Here is an 18,581-nt window from a genome sequence, read left to right as displayed (position 1 = left end):
ATGGATATTAAAGGAACCCAATGATGCTAAAGGTGAGCTAAGCTGGCAGTGGATACAAAGAAGAATTAAAGACATGTTTTAAAGCAATAATGCCAGGTCTTGGTGATTAAATTAGATGCTGTGAAGAACATGAGAAAATGGTGGTGTTACAGGCTACCTGGGAGGGAAAGCTGGTCTCCGACGGAGCAGTGGTATTTATCCCTGGGAACTAGTCAGGCAGTTTGAGGCCAGAAAAGGCTGAGTAGAACACTTGGCTTTGGAATTGCAGTTTGGGCTGACTGCAAACCTGGGACACAGGGAAAACTTAAACTGTGATTGATGAGAACAGAAACAAGTGGTTTTATTAGAGCAGACTTCCAGCTTTCCCCATTTGAATGAAGCCAATACGAATGGGAAGAAAGGGCTGCTCCCCTCTATGAGAGAGTGTCGGTCTTCCCATTTGCTCTTGAGGACATCTACAAGATGATAAAGCCCTGTCACATTGCTTCTGTAGGATGACTCTGTCTTCCAAATTCCTGCCTTTGGGGAGCCACATGAGTTGCTCAAGGAGATCATTAACTAATCAAGAGAGGGACCGCCCAGGAAGCAGCTCCAAACTGCTGTTTCCTTCCATAGTATTAAATGAGTCACATGTGTAAACAAATGCTATCTATGTCTTCAACGTTTTATAGAATTGATGTTTTATCCTATGTGAAAAACACATCAAGATTTAGAGCTCATCTCATATGGGGCAAATAATGTTCCTTTATTTAAACTCTTGTCTGATTTTTCTAGTGATAATTTATAACACTGATTTTATTTTGTGTGTGCGCATGCACACATGTGTGTATATTTGCCAAGGTACTTTTGTAAAGGTCAGAGGAGCATTTTTAGAAATTGGTTCTCTCCATCCACCATATGGGTCCTAGGGAAATGAACCCCGGTTACTTGCTCAGCTAGCTCCTTGGCTCAGCACCAATATACTGATTATATATTATATCATATATGTAATAACCATGTATAGTATATATTATATATAATTGTTTATAATATGTTATGTATAATTAAGAAACGTTTCCAAAGACTTTGAATAAAATTTTCCTTAAACGTAGTCATTGTACACAGACAACGAGATAGAAGAAATCAGTGGGCTAGAGAACTGTATCAGCCTGACCCACCTTAGTCTGGCTGGCAACAAGATCACGATAATTAACGGCTTAGGCACATTACCCATCAAAGTGCTTTGTTTGGTGAGTCCAACATGGTGTCATTCTTTGTAGAAGTAATGCATATTGTTTAAGAAGTGTATGAATTGTGACTACTTAGAAACTTTCTTTGCTCCTTATGGTATCCAATATGCAAGCCTGCCCCCCCCTCTCATGTGTGTGTGTGTGTGTGTGTGTGTGTGTGTGTGTGTGTATGTGTGTGTGATCAATAGTCCATGTTCAAGTAAAGTCAGTTTCAAATTTGGTATCCAAATAAAAAAAATTAGACAAGTTCCTATAGTGTGAAAGAAGATATATAAATATATATATTTAATTTTTATTAATTTATTCAGATTACATCTCAATTGTTATCTCATCACTTGTATCCTCCCGTTCCTCTCTCCCTCCATCTTTCACCCTATTTCCCTCCCCTAGGTCTGTGACAGAAGAAGACCTCCTCCCCCACCATATGGTCACAGACTATCAGGTCTCATCTTGGTAACCTACTTACCTTTCTCTGAGTGCCACCAGGCCTCCCCGCCAAGGGGAAGTGGTCAAATATGGGGCACCAGAATTCATGTCAGAGTCAGTCCCAGGTCTCCACACAACTGTCCATTGGCTAGATCTGAGTAGGGGTTCAATGTTTATTGCATGTATTGTCCTTGGTTGGTGCAGTAGTTTAAGTAGACGCCCCTTGGTCCAGATCCATCTGTCATGATGTTCTTCTTGTAGGTTTCTAGGACCTTCTGGGTCCTTCTATTTCCCCATTCTCCCATACTTCTCTCACCTAGAGTCCCAATAGGATGTCCTCGCTTCTATCCCAATCTCCTGGTAAGGGAAGACGTTCATGGGACATCCCTTTTGAGCGAGTGTCCAATTATAAGTGAGTATATACCACGTGAATCTTTCTGAGTCTGGGTTAACTCACTCAGTATGATCATTTCTAATTCCGTCCATTTGCCTACAAATTTCAGGATTTCCTTGTCTTTAATAGCTAAGTAGTATTCCATAGTGTAAATGTACTACAGTTTCTTTATCCATTCTTTGACTGAGGGACACTTAGGCTGTTTCCAGATTCTGGCTATTATGAATAAGGTTGCTATGAACATGGTTGAGCATATGTCCTTGTTGCATGGTGAAGTATCTTCTGGGTATATTCCAAGGAACGGAAAACCTGGATCTTGAGGTAGCCCTATTCCCAGTTTTCTGAGAAAGGGCCAGATAGATTTCCAAAGTGGTTGTACAAGTTTGCACTCCCACCAGCAATGAAGGAGTGTTCCCCTTTCTCCACAGCCTCACCAGCCTGCACTATCCATTTGAGTTTTTGGTCTTAGCCATTCTGATGGATGTAAGATGGAATCTCAGAGTTGTTTTGATTTGCATTTCTCTGATGACTAAGGATGTTGAGCATTTCTTTAAGTGTTTCTCAGCCATTCAATGTTCCTCTGTTGAGAATTCTCTTTTTAATTCTGAGCCCCATTTCTTAATTGGGTTATTTGGTTTGGTGGTGTTTCATTTCTTGAGTTCTTTATATATTTTGGATATTAGCCCTTTTTCAGATGTAGGGTTGGTGAAGATTTTTTCCCAGTCTGTAGGCTGTCGCTTTGTTCTGTTGACAGTGTCTCCTGCCTTACAGAAGCTTCTCAGCTTCATGAGGTCCCATTTATTAGTTGTTGACCTTAGAGTCTGCGCTGTTGGAGTTCTATTCAGGAAGTTGTCTCCTGTGCCAATGTGTTCCAGGCTCTTCCCCAATTTTTCTTCTAACAGATTTAGTGTGTGTTGTTTTATATTGAGGTCTTTAATCCACTTGGACTTGAGTTTTGTGCATGGTGATAAATATGGGTCTACTTGCATCTTTCCACATGTAGACATCCAATTAGACCAGCACCATTTGTTGAAGATGCTATCCTTTTCCCACTGAATAGATTTGGTGGGTGTTTGTTGTTGTTTGTTTTATTTTGGTTTGGGTTTTTTTTTTTTTTTGTCAAAAATCAAGTGTCCAAATGTGTGTAGGTTTATTTCTGGGTCTTCAATTTGATTCCATTGGTCAACTAGCCTGTTGCTGTGCCAGTACCGTGCTGTTTTAATTACTGTTGCTCTATAGTACAGTTTGAGATCTGGAATGGAGATTCCTCCAGAGGATCTCTTATTGTATAAGATTGCTTTAACTATTCTGGGTTATTTGTTTTTCCATATGAAATTGAGAATTGATTTTTCAATGTCTTTTAAAAAGTGTATAGGTATTTTAATAGGGATTGCATTGAATCTGTAAATTGCCTTTGGTCAGATGGCCATTTTTATTGTGTTAACTCTTCCTATCCAAGAACAAGGGAGATCTTTCCATCTTCTGATGTCTTCAATCTCCTTCTTCAGAGATTTGAAGTTTTTTTCAAACAAGTCTTTCATTTGCTTGGTTAGAGTTATTCCTAGATACCTTATAGCGTGTGGCTATCGTGAAGGGTGTAGTTTCCGTAATTTCTTTCTCAGCATGTTTGTCATTTGTATACCACAAGGCTGCTGATTTTTTTTTTTTTAGTTAATTTTGTATCCAGCCACTTTGCTGAAGGTGTTTATCAGTTGTAGGAGTTCTCTGGTGGAATTTTGGAGGTTGCTTATGTACACTATCATATCATCTGTGAATAGGGAATAATTTGACTTCCTTCTTTCCCATTTGTATCCCCTTGATTTCCTTTTGTTGTCTTCTTGCTCTAACTAGAACTTCAAGAACTATATTAAGGTCTTACGGAGAAAGTGGACAGCTTTGTCTGGTCCCTGATTTTAGTGGAATTTCCTTGAGTTTCTCTCCATTTAATTTGATGTTGGCTATTACCTTGCTGTATATAGCTTTTATTATGTGCCTTGTATTCCTGATCTTTCCTAGACTTTAAACATGAATGAATGTTGGATTTTGTTGAATGCTTTTTTGGTATCTAAGGAGATGATCATGTGGTTTCTTTCTTTCAGTTTGTTTATATGGTGGATTGCATTGATGGATTTGTGTATATTGACCCATTCCTGCATGCCTGGGATGAAGCCTACTTGGTCATGGTGAATGATGTGTTTGATGTGTTCTTGGATTCAGGTTGTGAGTATTTCATTTGAGTAATTTTGCATTAATGTTCATAAGAGAAATTGGTCTGAAATTTTCTTTCTTGGTTGGGTCTTTGTGAGGTTTAGGTATCAAAGTGACTGTGGCCTCATAGAAGGAGTTTGGTAATGTTCCATCCTTTTCTATCTTGTGGAGTAGCTTGAAGAGTATTGGTATTAGCTCTTCTTTGAAGGTTTGATAGAATTCTGCACTGAAACCACCTGGCCCTGGGCTTTTTTGGTTGGGAGACTATTAATGACTGCTTCTGTTTCTGTAGGAGAAATAGGACTATATAATTTGTTTGGATCAAGAAAGTTGTCCATTTCCTTAGATTTTCAAATGTTGTGGCATACAAGCCTTTGAAGTAGGACCTCATGATTCTTTGTGTTCCTTCAGTGTCTGTTGTTATGTTTCTCTTTTCATTTCTGATTTTGTTGATTCAGATAGTGTCTCTCTGCCTTTTAGTTAGTTCAGCTAATGGTTTGTCTATCTTGTTGATTTTCTCAAAGAACCAGATCTTGGTTTTGGTGATTCTTTGAATTGTTCTCTTTGTTTCTAATTTATTGATTTTAGCCCTGAGTTTGGTTATTTCCAAACATCTACTCCTTTTGAGTGTTTCTACTTCTTTTTTTCCTAGAGCTTCCAGATGTGTCAGTTAAGTTGCCTATATGAGATGTTTCCAGTTTCTTTATGAAGGCACTTAGTACTATGAATTTTCCTCTTAGCACTGTTTTCCATGTGTCCTATAAATTTGGGTATGTTGTTCCTTCATTTTCATTGAATTTTAGGAAGTCTTTAATTTTAATTTCTTCCTTTTTTCCCTGACCCAATTGTCATTAAGTAGAGAGTTGTTTAGTTTCCATGTGCATATGTAGGGTTTTTGTTATTTCTGTTGTTGTTAAAGTCCAGCTTCCAGTTGAAGTCCATGGAAAAAAGGTATATTTTAGCAAGTAGTTCTTAATATATATTTTATTGGTGAAAATAATGTTTGGGCATAGTAAGCATGTTTGTTGCTGCTCACACTTTATTGGATGCAGATGGACCACAAGAGGATTCCTAGGCACTGAGCTCAGGCAGCCCATCTATACAAATGCACGCGAGTCTCCTGCTCTAGGAGTTGTAAGTCATGCTGAGAATAAACACATAGTTCCAGTCAGAAAGAGTCATTCTGCATCCCAAAGAAAGCAGCTTTTTAAGCCCTGTGACATGTCACAAGATCAAAACTCAAATGAAAATGGAGACTGTTTGCTAACAAGTTCCAAGAGTCCCAAGGGTTTATGTAATGTTTATAAATTAGCAGTATGGGTGACTAGTGTGTGTGAGAGAGTGCTAATGTTGCTTATATACAGGATTTTTCTTTCTTTCTTTTCTCTTCCCTACCAGCCCTCAGTGGCTCTGTTGACCCTTATTACACCCATCAGAGGGTGGGCAGGGAGCATTTCATGGAGGCTTGTATCTTACTAATGTTTATATCTCTCTCATAAACTGTTAAACTATTAAATCACATATTGGATTATGTTTACATTTTTTAATTTAAAAATTATTTTTTATTTTACGTATGTGGATGTTTTGCCTGCACAAATGTCTGTGTACTACTTCCATGCCTGGTGCCCAAGGAGGCTAGAAGAGTGTGTAGGATCCCCTGGAACTGGAGTTAGACAGCTGTGAGCCATCATGTAGGTGCTGGGAATCGAACCTGGAATAGTAGCCAGTGTTCTTAACTGCTGGACCATCTCTGCAGCCTCATGTGCACATCCTTTACACACCACACACTCTTTATTTGGCCTCATGTGCACATCCTTACATACACACGCACACACACACTCTCTCTCTTTATTCAGCCTCATGTGCACATCTTTACACACACATACACTTTTTATTCAGCCTCATGTACACATTCTTACACACACACACACTCTTTCTTTATTCAGCCTCATGTGCACATCTTTACACACACACACACACACACACACACACACACACACATTCTTTACTTAGCCATAGATCACCAATGTTTGGGTCTGTGTGAGTTTTCTTCCTCATAAAGCTCAAAATACTACCTAAAGACTCTCCTAACCTTCCATGGCGTTCATGAGGGCAGAGGGCAGGCAAGCATAGGAAGGTTTCATAATTCACCCGAGGGTTTATATTTTCTGCCAGCTTAGGCATGTTAGCAAAAATATGAATGAAGGCGGATCTAATAAATTAGATTTAAAAACTTTAAGTTATAAAATAAATAAATCACAAAAAATAAATCACGTTGGAAAATTACAACACTCCAAAGAGCTATTGTTATTTTGCTCACCATTTTGAAGTTTCTGAAAAATTTACCTTCTTCTTTACCTCCTTGTTCATACCTGTGTGCGCACGTGTGCATGCGTGTGTGCGTGCATGTGTGTGTGTGTGTGTGCGCTGTATTTTGTCATTTGGGGTTTTGGTTGGAACTTGCTAGGTGGGCCAGGCTGGCCTTCAACTTCTTGCCTCTGCCACCTGATGGCAGCTGGGAGCCTCTACCCCAGGCTCTTTCACATGTGGGGTCTGTACTGACATTCCTATCAGCTTTAAATAGAATGTGAGTGGAATGACATGTGTGTTTAAGGAATGACAATTATTATTAAAATCAGCACATTGCACTTTCATTCTGTTTCATTAACTACATAACCCTCACTGCCAGTAGCCATGTTTACTGTTTGTTGTTGTTTTTTCTGCCAATAAATGGCATAGGTTGTTCCAGTCCCTGCACCCAAGGTGGACTAGAAAATACAGAGAATACTATTTCTCATTTTCACTGAGATTTTGAGAATTGGAAAATTGTCTTTTGACAATTGAATAAAATGTACAACCAAAAATGGCACACATTTGCTCCATTAGTTTTTCTTGACTTTATTTTTAAAGTCGTGGAATCAAACTCATCATTTGATGTAGCTATTGACAAGAATTCAGTTTACAGCATACTAAGAAGAATAAGCCACCTGCTAATAGTTGGCCTTCCACTTCTGTGGGACCTGTAAATGCTGTCTCAGGAACCTCCCAGTTTGCCAGTGGCCATCCCATCCTTATTAGAACACAGTGGCAATGCATTGCAGACTTTAAACTTTGCTTTGGCAAAGTAAAAGCCAATTGGCTCTTCCTGACACACTGGTAGATGAGGAATGTTTCGCTATTTAATTTACTTCAAAGAGCTATTCTCTAAAAGTGGATTTTCTGCTGTTCACTGCGAGGCTGGGGGAACTGTATGCCGAAACTTCATGTCTATGCCCAGGAGTGAGCCTATGGGTTCTCAGTGCTGGACAAAGGCCCTGCCTGCCTGGCTTTTAATCAGACATTCTGTGATTCTCCACTTCTCGCAGTCTCTCTCTCTTATGACCATAGGCTGCCTAATTAAACTTTTCTATGCCTCGCTCTGCTCAGATCACCTACAACTTTGAAAGCCATCAGAGACATGAAGAATATTACATCTGTCTAGATACAGAAAATGCTTCACAGTCCTTTGGGGAAAGTGTACTGTATATAAATGTGATATGTGGGCAGTGTTTGAATGGGAGATTGAGCCCTCATTTCAATACATTAAATTGATATGGATGTGGTGGTGAGCTCAGCATGGTCTCTTTCCTATTACTTTTCACTTCTTATAACTTTTCTGAACTTTGAATAGGAAAATTTGATTTCACGTTGGTGAATAAGGTTATGAGTCTTTTTTTGATTTTATTACTATTTTTCAAACATATAAAGGTAAAAAGAATAGTGTAATAAACCCTCATGGGTCTACCTTTATAGATTATTAACATTCTATTATGATATTTTAAGGAGCTAGAGAATTATGCCAGTGAGCACAAATCTGGCTCATTCTTGAAATGAAATTTTATGAAAAATAGGATGAAAATGAGCTCTTGCTATTCAGAGTGCCAATAAACGTTTACTAGTAAAAATATTCAGATTAAAGGGAATACAGTAATATAAATTTTCAGTTCTTATTTTCATATTGAAAATTTTGAAGGTTTTTTTTTTTGATATGGGGTCTTTCTATGTAGTTCTGGTGGTTCTGGAACTCGCTATGTAGACAGGCTGGCCTTGAGCTTACAGAGATCCATGTGCCTCTGCGTCACCACACCCGGCATGGCATGAATGTTTTAAGGATAGGAAAAATATAATATTAACTAAAATTTAAAATGATTATTTATGAAAACTTTTGACTCAAACCAAAAGTTACATTTTATTGTGACCTTTTCCTGTTCCTTAAGGTGAAGGAGCCAAGGAATAAAGAGTGTTGGACAATATTCAAAAATTAAAGTTACTGTTATCACTGTTATTGCTGTGGAGGTATGGAGACTGAGAAAGTGGGCAACCACTTGAGCATGGGAATGCGCCTCCTGTTCTCACTGTCTGAGAAGTGCCCGTGTGCGAGTTACTGAAGGTGCTTTGATGGCTAGGTGGTCTCCCGATTTAGTCTCAGGGTGTTTCCCCATGTGGTTTCAGCTGTCCAGATGGCTTCTCCACAGCAGAATGGCTAGACTCCTCACATGCTATCTAGAGCTCCTGGGACCTGAAGGCAGAAGTGACTTGGTCTTCCCATGTGTTAGAATTAGAACCGACACACTTCTGTCAGATGCCTTTGGGTAAGGGAGGTGATTATAGGCCAGCCCAGGTTAAAGAGGAGGTTCTGCATAAGCACAGAGATAGCTGGGCTCTACCAAGTCCACCACCACCACCGACGTCACGTTAGAATGTTTTTGGAAACAGTGTGTGTACAGTCCCGGCTTACTGTAATGGTGCTAAAAGAATGCATGCCGGTCATGTCTTTAGAAACCAAATGAGGCTGTACAGATGTTTAGGTTTCAGGTGTGTAAGTGTCTTTTCTACCTCCACTGGTAAACAACTGTGACAAAGCAACCCGACGGAGGGGGTGTTTCTTCATCTCACAGTTCTGAGCCGCAGGCCCCCACAGCAGGGATGGAGGAAGCACGTCTAACGAGACTCACAGAAGTCAGCTCTGAAATAGTGCATGCATAGGAGTGCGCAGCTCCCTCTCTACAGATCTTTTGCCTAGGGGATGCTGGTACCCACAGTGGATGGCGTTTGCTACCTCAATCGGCATAATCAATACAATCCATCTCGTACACGCCCACAGGCAAACCGTCTCATCAATCTTTTGCTGAGATTCCCTTCCCAGGCAGTATGTTTGTGGTAAAAATTAATGGAAAAAAAGAGGCATAAACTTGAAAGAGAGAAAGGAGGGGCTTATGGGAGGGCTTTGGGAGGGGGGAAGAAAGAGGAAGGGGAAATAATATGAATTATAATCTCAAAACAATAAATGAAGTAATTTGAAAAAAATCAAAGAACCAATATCATAGCGTGCATTGATCAAAGCTTATAGTAGTGTTTGGCTTTTCTACTAACTTAAAAGTTTATTCTAAAGATGAAAATATTAAAATACTAAATGAAAACACTATATTCTGACCTTTCAGGTAGAAAAACTAGGATTTTCTTGGCTATCTGTGTAGACATTCAGATAGGTGAATGATGGAACTGGGCAGGGCAAGAACAGCTTATTTGTTTATTTGTGTTTAAAGAATTTAGGGCCCGTGTCCAAATGTGGGGATTTGCCACTACAAGTTTTCTTACACATTGTTTTAAAACACAAACTGTATTTTATCCATTTTAGAGCAACAACCAGATCAAGAGCATCACAGGCCTGGAGGAGCTGAACACCTTGCAGAACCTAGATCTGTCTCACAATCAGATCAGTAGCCTCCAGGGCTTGGAGAACCATGACCTCCTGGAAGTGATCACCCTGGAAGACAACAAGGTAGGCACCACAGGGCATGGCTGCAGTGGCTTCAGGAAGCCGGCACCCTGCAGGCTTGGCACAGAGACCCTGTATTGGCTTTCTCAAGCATGGTACATGAAATGGCCTCTTAGGGATGCTGGTCTAGCAAGCTTCAAACATTTGATGATTCTTGATATATTGTTTTAAAGATCCAGACCATCTTCGTGTGTGTGTGTGTGCGCGTGCGCGGGCATGTGTACGTGTGTGTGTGTGTGCGCGCGTGCGCGGGCATGTGTACGTGTGTGCGCGTGCGCGGGCATGTGTACGTGTGTGTGTGTGTGTGTGTGTGTGTGTGTGTGTGCGCGTGCGCGGGCATGTGTACGTGTGTGTGTGTGTGTGTGTGCGCGTGCGCGGGCATGTGTACGTGTGTGCGTGTGTGTGTGTGTGTGCGCGTGCGCGGGCATGTGTACGTGTGTGTGTGTGTGTGTGTGCGCGTGCGCGGGCATGTGTGGATTTCTGAACTCGTGGTCGTGCAACACTATCTTTAGATAGAGAGCATCGGGAGTTTTGAAGTGTCCGAGCAAGAAGAGGCAAGAGAAAATCCCTAGCTGATATCTCCTCTTGTCTACACTCAGAGAAAAATGACCGTTGTTGGAAGAGGCTTGTGGGACTCTCCGTTAAAAAGAGTACAAAGCTTCAGTTAGAAGCCAGGGAGAGCAATGTAGCCGAAGATCGATTTATGCCACTACCCAGAGTTAACAGTGTTTTTCAAAAAGTCCTTGTTACTCTCTTGTTCTGTCCTGGACTTTTGACGCTGGGAAGCTGTGTTGCAGTTGGAGCGTATCTTCCTTCCTTAGCCAGATGGAGAGTCCAGAACCACCTCGCACATAGTTTCTAACTCTCTGGCTTTTCAAGTCACTTTCTAAACTGCGTTGGAAAAAGCTGAAAGAAAAAGGAGGCGTGTTCAGATGAAGAAAGGAGGTTGTAATTGTCAACTGTTAGAGACTCCATTTTGTAAAAAAGTGGCCACATGCCCTATAGAGGACATCTTTGGCAAATCAGCCTTTGACAGTAAGGTGATTCCCTGGCTGCCTGCTGGGCATGTTGGGTTAGTTGAACCCATCTGAAGGGCCCGTAAAGCGTTTCTCCAGGATACCTGATATCTCTCTGATCCAGGGATGGAAAATGTGTTTGTAAAGGGAGCACAGCGTAGGTATGCTGCTTCCTCTACAATTACATTTGATGTTAGAAATACTGTTTTCTTGGTAGCAATTTCATCAGTGTCGCACCTGTGTATACACATAGAAATGTCTGCCCTTCTCCAGCACTCCCTGTCTGCTGCTTAGGGATGCCTCCGCCAGCAGCCACTCTGCGCCCCCTGGGACATTCCAAGCCATGGCTAACACTTAAACACTGACCCAAACTTTCAATTCTACTATGACCTTCCCGTTCCCTCCCAGCAACGGGACATTCGTCAGGGGTGACTCAGGCTATTTCTGAATCTTGGTGCTAATACCCAGAGATGTGTGTGTGTGTGTGTGTGTGTGTGTGTGTGTGTGTGTGTAGGGGAGAGACTAGGGTGCAGCGCTGTTGTCTTTCAACACAGGGTTTGTCTATGTAGCCCTGGCTGTTCTGGAATTTGCTTTGTAGACCAAACTGGCCTCAAACTCATAGGTCTGTATGCCTCTGGGATTAAAGGTGTACACCACTGTGCCTGGTTTATACCTCAGATTTTGTTTTAATGTATATTTTATTATAATTTATTCACATTACATCCCAATTGTTATCCCCTCACTCTTATCTTCCTGTTCCCACCCTCCCTCCATCTTCTCCCTTTTTCCCTCCCCTAGACCTCTGAAGGGGCGGGGGCATCCTACCCCACTGTCTGGCCACAGCCTATTAGCTCTCATCAGGATAGCCTGAATGCCCTTCCTCTGTGTGTTCCGATGTGAAGGATTTCATGCTTCTTATTGTTCAGCGATGCGCTCTTTTCAACGTCTCAGGCCAGCAGTGAAAGGACATTACCTGAACCTTCTTGGATCCTGGTTTCGTACTTCTGCTCATCTTGAATGAACCAAGAGAATTTGTGGGGAATTGACTGCTAAGTGGACTTGATCTGTCTCTTGATTTCCAATCATTAGATTTGAGGAATGGTTGGGATATGATCTTGGGGTGCTCCTGGGTTATTTAGGGGCCAACACAGAAGCAGAGGCAGCCCAGGTGGAGCTATTGGCGATGTTGTCACGATCACATCACTAGTACAGTCAGTCTCTATTCCACTCCTGCCATTGGATACGAACAAGAAGGATGCCTCCTTGGAAGCTTATGGTCTCTGCATCCAGAAGGGCCAGCCACAGCTAGGTGGCCTGAGCGTATCCAGTCCTAAAGATACGGAAATGACCCCTGGTTCTCTGCAGAGTCTAATGGTCCTCACTTCCAGCCTTGGTTCTTAAGCTGCTTCGTTGTTTCTCCAGGACTTCTTGAGCTTTCAAGACCAATATAACTTTCCATTTAGTCATAGCCCATACATAGCCCACTCTGTAGCAGCAAACTTGCCCTATTTCTTGTTGGACCACTCCACAGAGTTGAAATAAGCCTGCTATAGACGTCAAGGTCTTGACTGAGATCACGAGGCCATCAGGGTAGGATGGAAAATCTGTTACGGTCAGTCCACATAACTCAGGGCAGAGACCAGTATGCCTAGGGGTGAGCATGGGGCCACGTGCTGTCTGGTTAGGGATTTGGAAGGCAGAAGTGTCATCATTTTCTTCCTGTCTACCGCAGGGGCTCTGTAGATCTGGCCTCTCCAGCAGCTCTCCCTGCTGTCTTTATCCTCCACGCTGCTTACTGCTGCAGATTATATCATGTCATGCTTTATACTTTTCTACCTTAAAGAGTTATTTTCCTTCCCTCTAGGACAGTGGTTCTCCACCTGTGTATCACAACCCATTTGGGGGTTGAATGACTCTTTCATGGGGGTCACCAAAGGCCATCAGAAAACAAGGATACTTACATTACTATTTATAACAGTAGCAAAATTACAGTTATTGAGTAGCAGTGAAAATAATTTTTATGGTTGGGGTCAGCACAGCGTGAGGGACTATAGGAGAGGTGGTAGCATTAGGGAGGGTGAGAGACACCGCTCTAGGATGTTAGCTCCTTGACCTTGTGGAGTTTGTTTGTTCCAATCGTGCAATGCTTGGTTTATGATTGGCACTTCAGAAGATTGCTGGATGAGAACATGACTCTCTAGAGCTCTCAGCCCCTCCCCTCTGAAGAGTGTGTGGTGTTCGAGGTGCAGTGCAAGTCTGGGAAGACCACATATCAGGCAGATGCTCAGCTGTTTCCTTCCTGAGTAAAGACAGGGAAAAGGGGGGGGCAGCACAGGTGCTTTACTGAAGACCTACATGGTCTTCAGTAAGGCAGAGGTAGTAAAGAAAGCAGGAAGATTCCAGAGAACCCTCTGGGGCAGAAATAGAGGTAGTGGATGAGGAGTGGGTCTCTCTCAGATGACACAGGTGACTAGATGATAGTGGTACTAACCAGCACCACGCTGAGGCAGGATGTTCACTTTCCTTAAATGTTTCAGTGCCAGGATCCCACTTGGGTGTAGCTGGTGTGCAGGGACCTGCACTATGTCTCTTGTCTCAGGTAGAAGTGAGTGTGGCTGTGGAGCAACTTCTCTTGGAAGCCAATTCTGTGAGGTAGAAGGGGTTAACTGTGACATCCCCCACCCAGGATATGCCCAAGCCCCACCGGTCTCCAGAAACTATGGATGTAACCTTGTTTATAAAAGGTTATATCCATCTACAAATGAAGTTGATAATCTCAAGATGAGGCCATCATGGAATTAGAGTGGCCTGACAGCCAGTGGTTTTTTGTTTTTGAGGTTTTTTTTTTTAATTATTAGTTTATTTTATGTCTGTGGGTACAAGTATGTCTATGTACCATGTGTATGCTTGGTGCTCCCAGAGGCCGGACAAGGACATCAGAACCTCTGGAACTGGAGTTAGGATGGTTTCAAGCCTCCATGTGAGAAGCTGGGAATGGAACTCATGTCCTCTGAAAGAGCAGCCAGTGCTTGTAACTGTTGACTCATCTCTCTAGGCCGCCAGGAAGCAGACATAGAGGTTGGGTATCTGTTGCTTTGCATCAAGGCTGTCTGGCTTTACCAGAAGCTGAGAAGGCGAGGAAGGTTCCCTAGATCCTTCAAAGGAATCCCAGGCTCGTCAGCCCTTCATTTTTGCTTCATCTTCAGAGCAGAAAGAATTAGCTCCTGGTGGGCCTCCAGGTTTGGGGTTGTCATGGAGCCTGCAAGGCTCATGTATGTGTGTGCTGTGTGTCTGGGGAGGGGACAGGGGCCTGGGAGTTATTTTTAACTGTGATCTCTTGTCATTTCTGATTTTTTTGTGTTTTAATAAATCTTCCTTATCTTAATTTTTAAAATATTTTCATGCTTTTTTTTTTATAGTTTCTAGTTTTGAAATTTTTTTCCATTATTTAGTCTTTAATCTAACTAGGATTTGCGGGGTAGGTAGTGTGCCATAGATATTGAATTCCCATATAGAAAACAAATTGTCCCAGCATTTCAAAAATCTGATTTAATAGCATAAGGTAATCTATTAATGGATATGTCAGGATTTATTGAATTATTTACTTATTGAAATTTGTTGTGTTTACAACTTGCTGTTAAAATAATGTTGAAGTATATATTCTCTCCCATAAATCTATCGTTACATGCATTTTTTATTATTTCCTTATGATGGATTTTTGGAAATGCCATTACTGGGAATGGGTGCCATAAAGCTTATTGATTTCTTTTTTGAACATCCATGCTTTCTCCTCCCACCACAGCTATGAAGTTAGGATAACTTATTGTAGGCCTATCTGACTGTTCATTTGTCAATAGGATCATTAAAAAAAAATTGTCAGTCTGGTAGTGAAAACTGGTGTTTTATATAAATTTTGTTGAATGTCAATGAGGTTAAACATTTTTGTTAAATTTTATTTCATTTTTAAAAATTACCAGTCCATTCTCTTTATGGCAATTGCAGTTTGCTTCTTATTATATGTAAGGTAGTTTAGCTATACATTTAAAATAATGTATAGAATGTGTCCGCATTTTCTGTAGTATATTTCTTAATTACTTTTATCTTTTCGAAAAATTCTTTTTCCATTCTGGATCTGATAGATGCTCACCTACACTATTTTCCTGTGTTGTTATTACCTTCAACTTTTAAAAAAATTCACTGTTTTTTAAAAACAATTTTAAGAGTGGGCAGCTTCCATATTGCACTCTCATCATTTATTCATTTGTTTTTATGTATGTGGACACTTCTCCTCTGCGTATATGTTCACCATATGCATGCAACGTCGTTGAGACTGAAGAGGAAGTCCTGTCTCCTGGGACTCTATCTACAGATGCTTGCGAGCTGCCGTGTGGGTGCTGGGAGTTGAATCCTGGTTTCCCAGAAGAGCAGCCCGTGCTTTTAATCACTGTGCTGTCTCTCCAGCTCTTCCACTATTGTTTTTCTTTTTGTTCTTTTTTGTTTTGTTTTGTTTTTAGATAGGGTCTCACTATACAGCACTAGCTGGCCTGAAACTCACGGGGTAGACCAAGCTGGTCTTGAACTCACAGAGATCTGTGTGCCTCCACCTATTGAGGGTGGGATTCAGGTCATGTGTCATCACACTCAGCTAACTTCACCTCTTAATCCATAACTTAGCTTATGTTATAGTTGAAATAAAGATATAATTCATATTTCCTATGCTAAAAAAGTACCGATAATACTTTTCTTGCTGAATTGCAGCTCACTTTAAAAAATATGCCTCATTGCTTCATCTGGTGATTTTTATTTCAGTAATACATTTGTCATTATCCTCATCTAGTTTATCTATCCCCCCATTTGAAATGTTGTTTTTCTGCACAGATTCTTATGTATATAGCAGTGGGAAATATTTTAAATCATTGTACCAAATAGTTTGCTAAGGATGAGAGCATGCGTGGGCACACCCACCCACACACCCACCCACACCCACACACATACACACACACACATACACACACACACACACACACATACATACACACAAACCATGCATATCATTTTTTAAAAGCCTAGGTAGTGATGCTTGCTTAGAGAATATGGTCAAGAAGTAAATGGCAAAAACAGAAAAAAAAAATTAGTGGACTTCTTGGGGTTAGAGGTGGCTACCAGGGTCTGACAGCATTAGTGAGCTGAAGTGCTGGAAACAATGTAACTTTTTTGTCAGTATTTCACTTTTAGTTGTTTCCGGGTGCTGTCATCACTATACCTGCTATAAAAGGCTGCTGCATACAGTTTTGGGTCTGTGGTCCTGTGGGGAGCTGTGGGATAGCATCCGCTGTGACATGAGGCTGTGAGGAGAGGGGCACACTGTGCACAGCAACCAGCAGTGTTGATGTTACTAGCTTGCCAGGAAGCCCACCCCATGCTGGTCTCCTATTTTTGTCCTTGCCAGACACTAGAAGGAGTGAGGAGAAAGCTATCTGTGTGTGATTCACAAAAGGCTTGTTGATCTCAGAGGACATCTTGTACAGAGCATCATTATTCTAGTCATGGTATTTGGAACATATCAAGATCTTTGATGAATGTTGATTATATTCATGTCGCTATTTTCTAAAATGAGTGCATTGTGTTTCTACCAAAGGACAGTGTTATGACTCACTTAATCACACAATGATGGATAAAGTTCTTAGAAAATTAGCAATGTTTTTACCAAGAGTTAGCCTGATTATAATTTTCACCTTTCTGATGATCTGTTTAATACAAGTCTCCTGGAGTAGGGAAGCTGGGTACATGTGACTCATCAGATTACCCATTGGAAAGAAGGTACCATTTCCAGTCTCATATGCTGGTGCGTATGGCCAGGCCTTTTAAAAGTATTAATGTATTCATTGTATTAAGTGCAAGAACAAGAGCTGTGCACTAAGCAGAAATCAAGTCTATTGCTCAAAAGTTCTGACTGAAGAATACACACCAAGTTTACCCTCTACCTTCCTGAAAAACAATAGAAAAACAACCGATTTGTTTTTTCCTGATAGACAGTCCACAGGGAAGTCTAAAGGATAATCTCATCATCCTATACAGAAAAAACTTATAAAATGGCTTGTCACTACTCTGTAAGAGTTGGAGAATCACTGAGGGAAGACCCCAGACTCAAATAGTATGTAAAAACAAAGAGCATTTATTCTGCAGAAATAGTCTGCATGCAGGGGTCAACCAGCCATACAAAATGCCGGTGACCACGAGGAGGAGCTCTCAGGCTCTTTTAAAGACTTTTTGGGGAACCCTATCTGTGGCTACGTGACTCCAGCGGGAACTGGCCTTTTAGCAATGTCTGATTCTCTCGGTCCAAATGGATTAATTTTGGAGCAAGATAAGGGGGCGACATGTGTTGTAATTTTAGAGTTTGCCTTTCTCATTACGTTATTGAAATGGCATTCCTTGAAAGTGTCATGTGTGTCTCCCCTGACTTAGTTTTGGGATAATTTGCATGTTGGTGCCCCTTGTGTTAGCATAACTCAGAAATTACCTGTGAACCTGTTGGTAGAGTGCTTTTATGAGGCATGCGGAATGCTGCGAGAAACACTAATTTATTATGAAGTCTACTATCTGTCTCTACATTAAGAGTGTAACTGTTTATTGTAGTAAATTTAAGTAAGCCTTTTTGCCTTTAAGAATGTAGGACCAGTGTAACCCAGGCCAAATCAAGGCACAAATTCATCTGGGAAATCATTTCCATTTTTTCAAATTGTAAACTAGAACCTACACATGGAAGTTCTTAATCAGCAGGTGGAGCAGTGAAGACTCATCACAAATAATGCCATATAGCCAGAGTGGTGGCACACACCTTTAGTTCCAGTACTTGGGAGGCAGAACCAGGAGAATCTCTGTAAGTTCGAGGCCAGCGAGGGGTACATAGGGACCTGAAAATAAACAAACCACACAATTTCCACTGTCAAGTATTTCTTATGGGAAAATCATAGAGTTATATATCTCCTAACAGGGAGAAGGCCTAGCCAGTCACAGATACAGCAAGGAAGAAGAAACTGGCTTGAGGAGGGAAGCCAGAGCCAGGGGGGCTAGAACAGGCTGGCTACTCTGTTTCTCTTACTTTACAGGCTATTTTTATTTCTATTTAAAATCAGCATGGATGAGGAGATTACCATTCTCCAGCCCAGAAAACAAGGCCCTGCGTGCTCACATCTACTCCAGTTCTGTGGTAATCCCTGTGCTCTGTAATGGCTTTGTAGCAATTCTCATCAAAAAGCTGGATATTCAACAGGGCTTGTTCAAAACAAATTACATTTAAAGTCGCCAATCTCCTATATTGTGCTCCCTATTGTCTTTGCTCGCTGTCTGTTGATCATGGGTTTATTTTTTGATCTAATAGATTGAGGAGCTGAGCGAAATAGAATACATTGAAAATCTTCCTATCCTTCGAGTTCTCAATCTACTCAAGAATCCAATTCAGGTGAGCGTTTATTGCCCTCAGGGGA

The 18,581-nt window shown here is 41.2% G+C and overlaps 1 protein-coding gene across 1 annotated transcript in view; it reads left to right on the top strand.

Annotated features, from left to right (window-relative positions):
* The window catches only part of Lrguk (leucine rich repeats and guanylate kinase domain containing), a 78,238-nt gene that overhangs the window by 28,352 nt on the left and 31,305 nt on the right, over nucleotides 1-18,581 (top strand). Inside the window, exons 6-8 of the mRNA XM_051152470.1 lie at nucleotides 1,105-1,229; nucleotides 9,935-10,078; nucleotides 18,476-18,556. Of these exons, the coding sequence (XP_051008427.1) occupies nucleotides 1,105-1,229; nucleotides 9,935-10,078; nucleotides 18,476-18,556 (350 nt within the window). The remainder of the gene's footprint in view (nucleotides 1-1,104; nucleotides 1,230-9,934; nucleotides 10,079-18,475; nucleotides 18,557-18,581) is intronic.

Source organism: Acomys russatus, chromosome 10 (assembly GCF_903995435.1).
Source record: "Acomys russatus chromosome 10, mAcoRus1.1, whole genome shotgun sequence".
In the NCBI taxonomy this organism is placed as follows: domain Eukaryota; kingdom Metazoa; phylum Chordata; class Mammalia; order Rodentia; family Muridae; genus Acomys; species Acomys russatus.
This window is presented reverse-complemented; position numbering and strand designations above follow the sequence as displayed.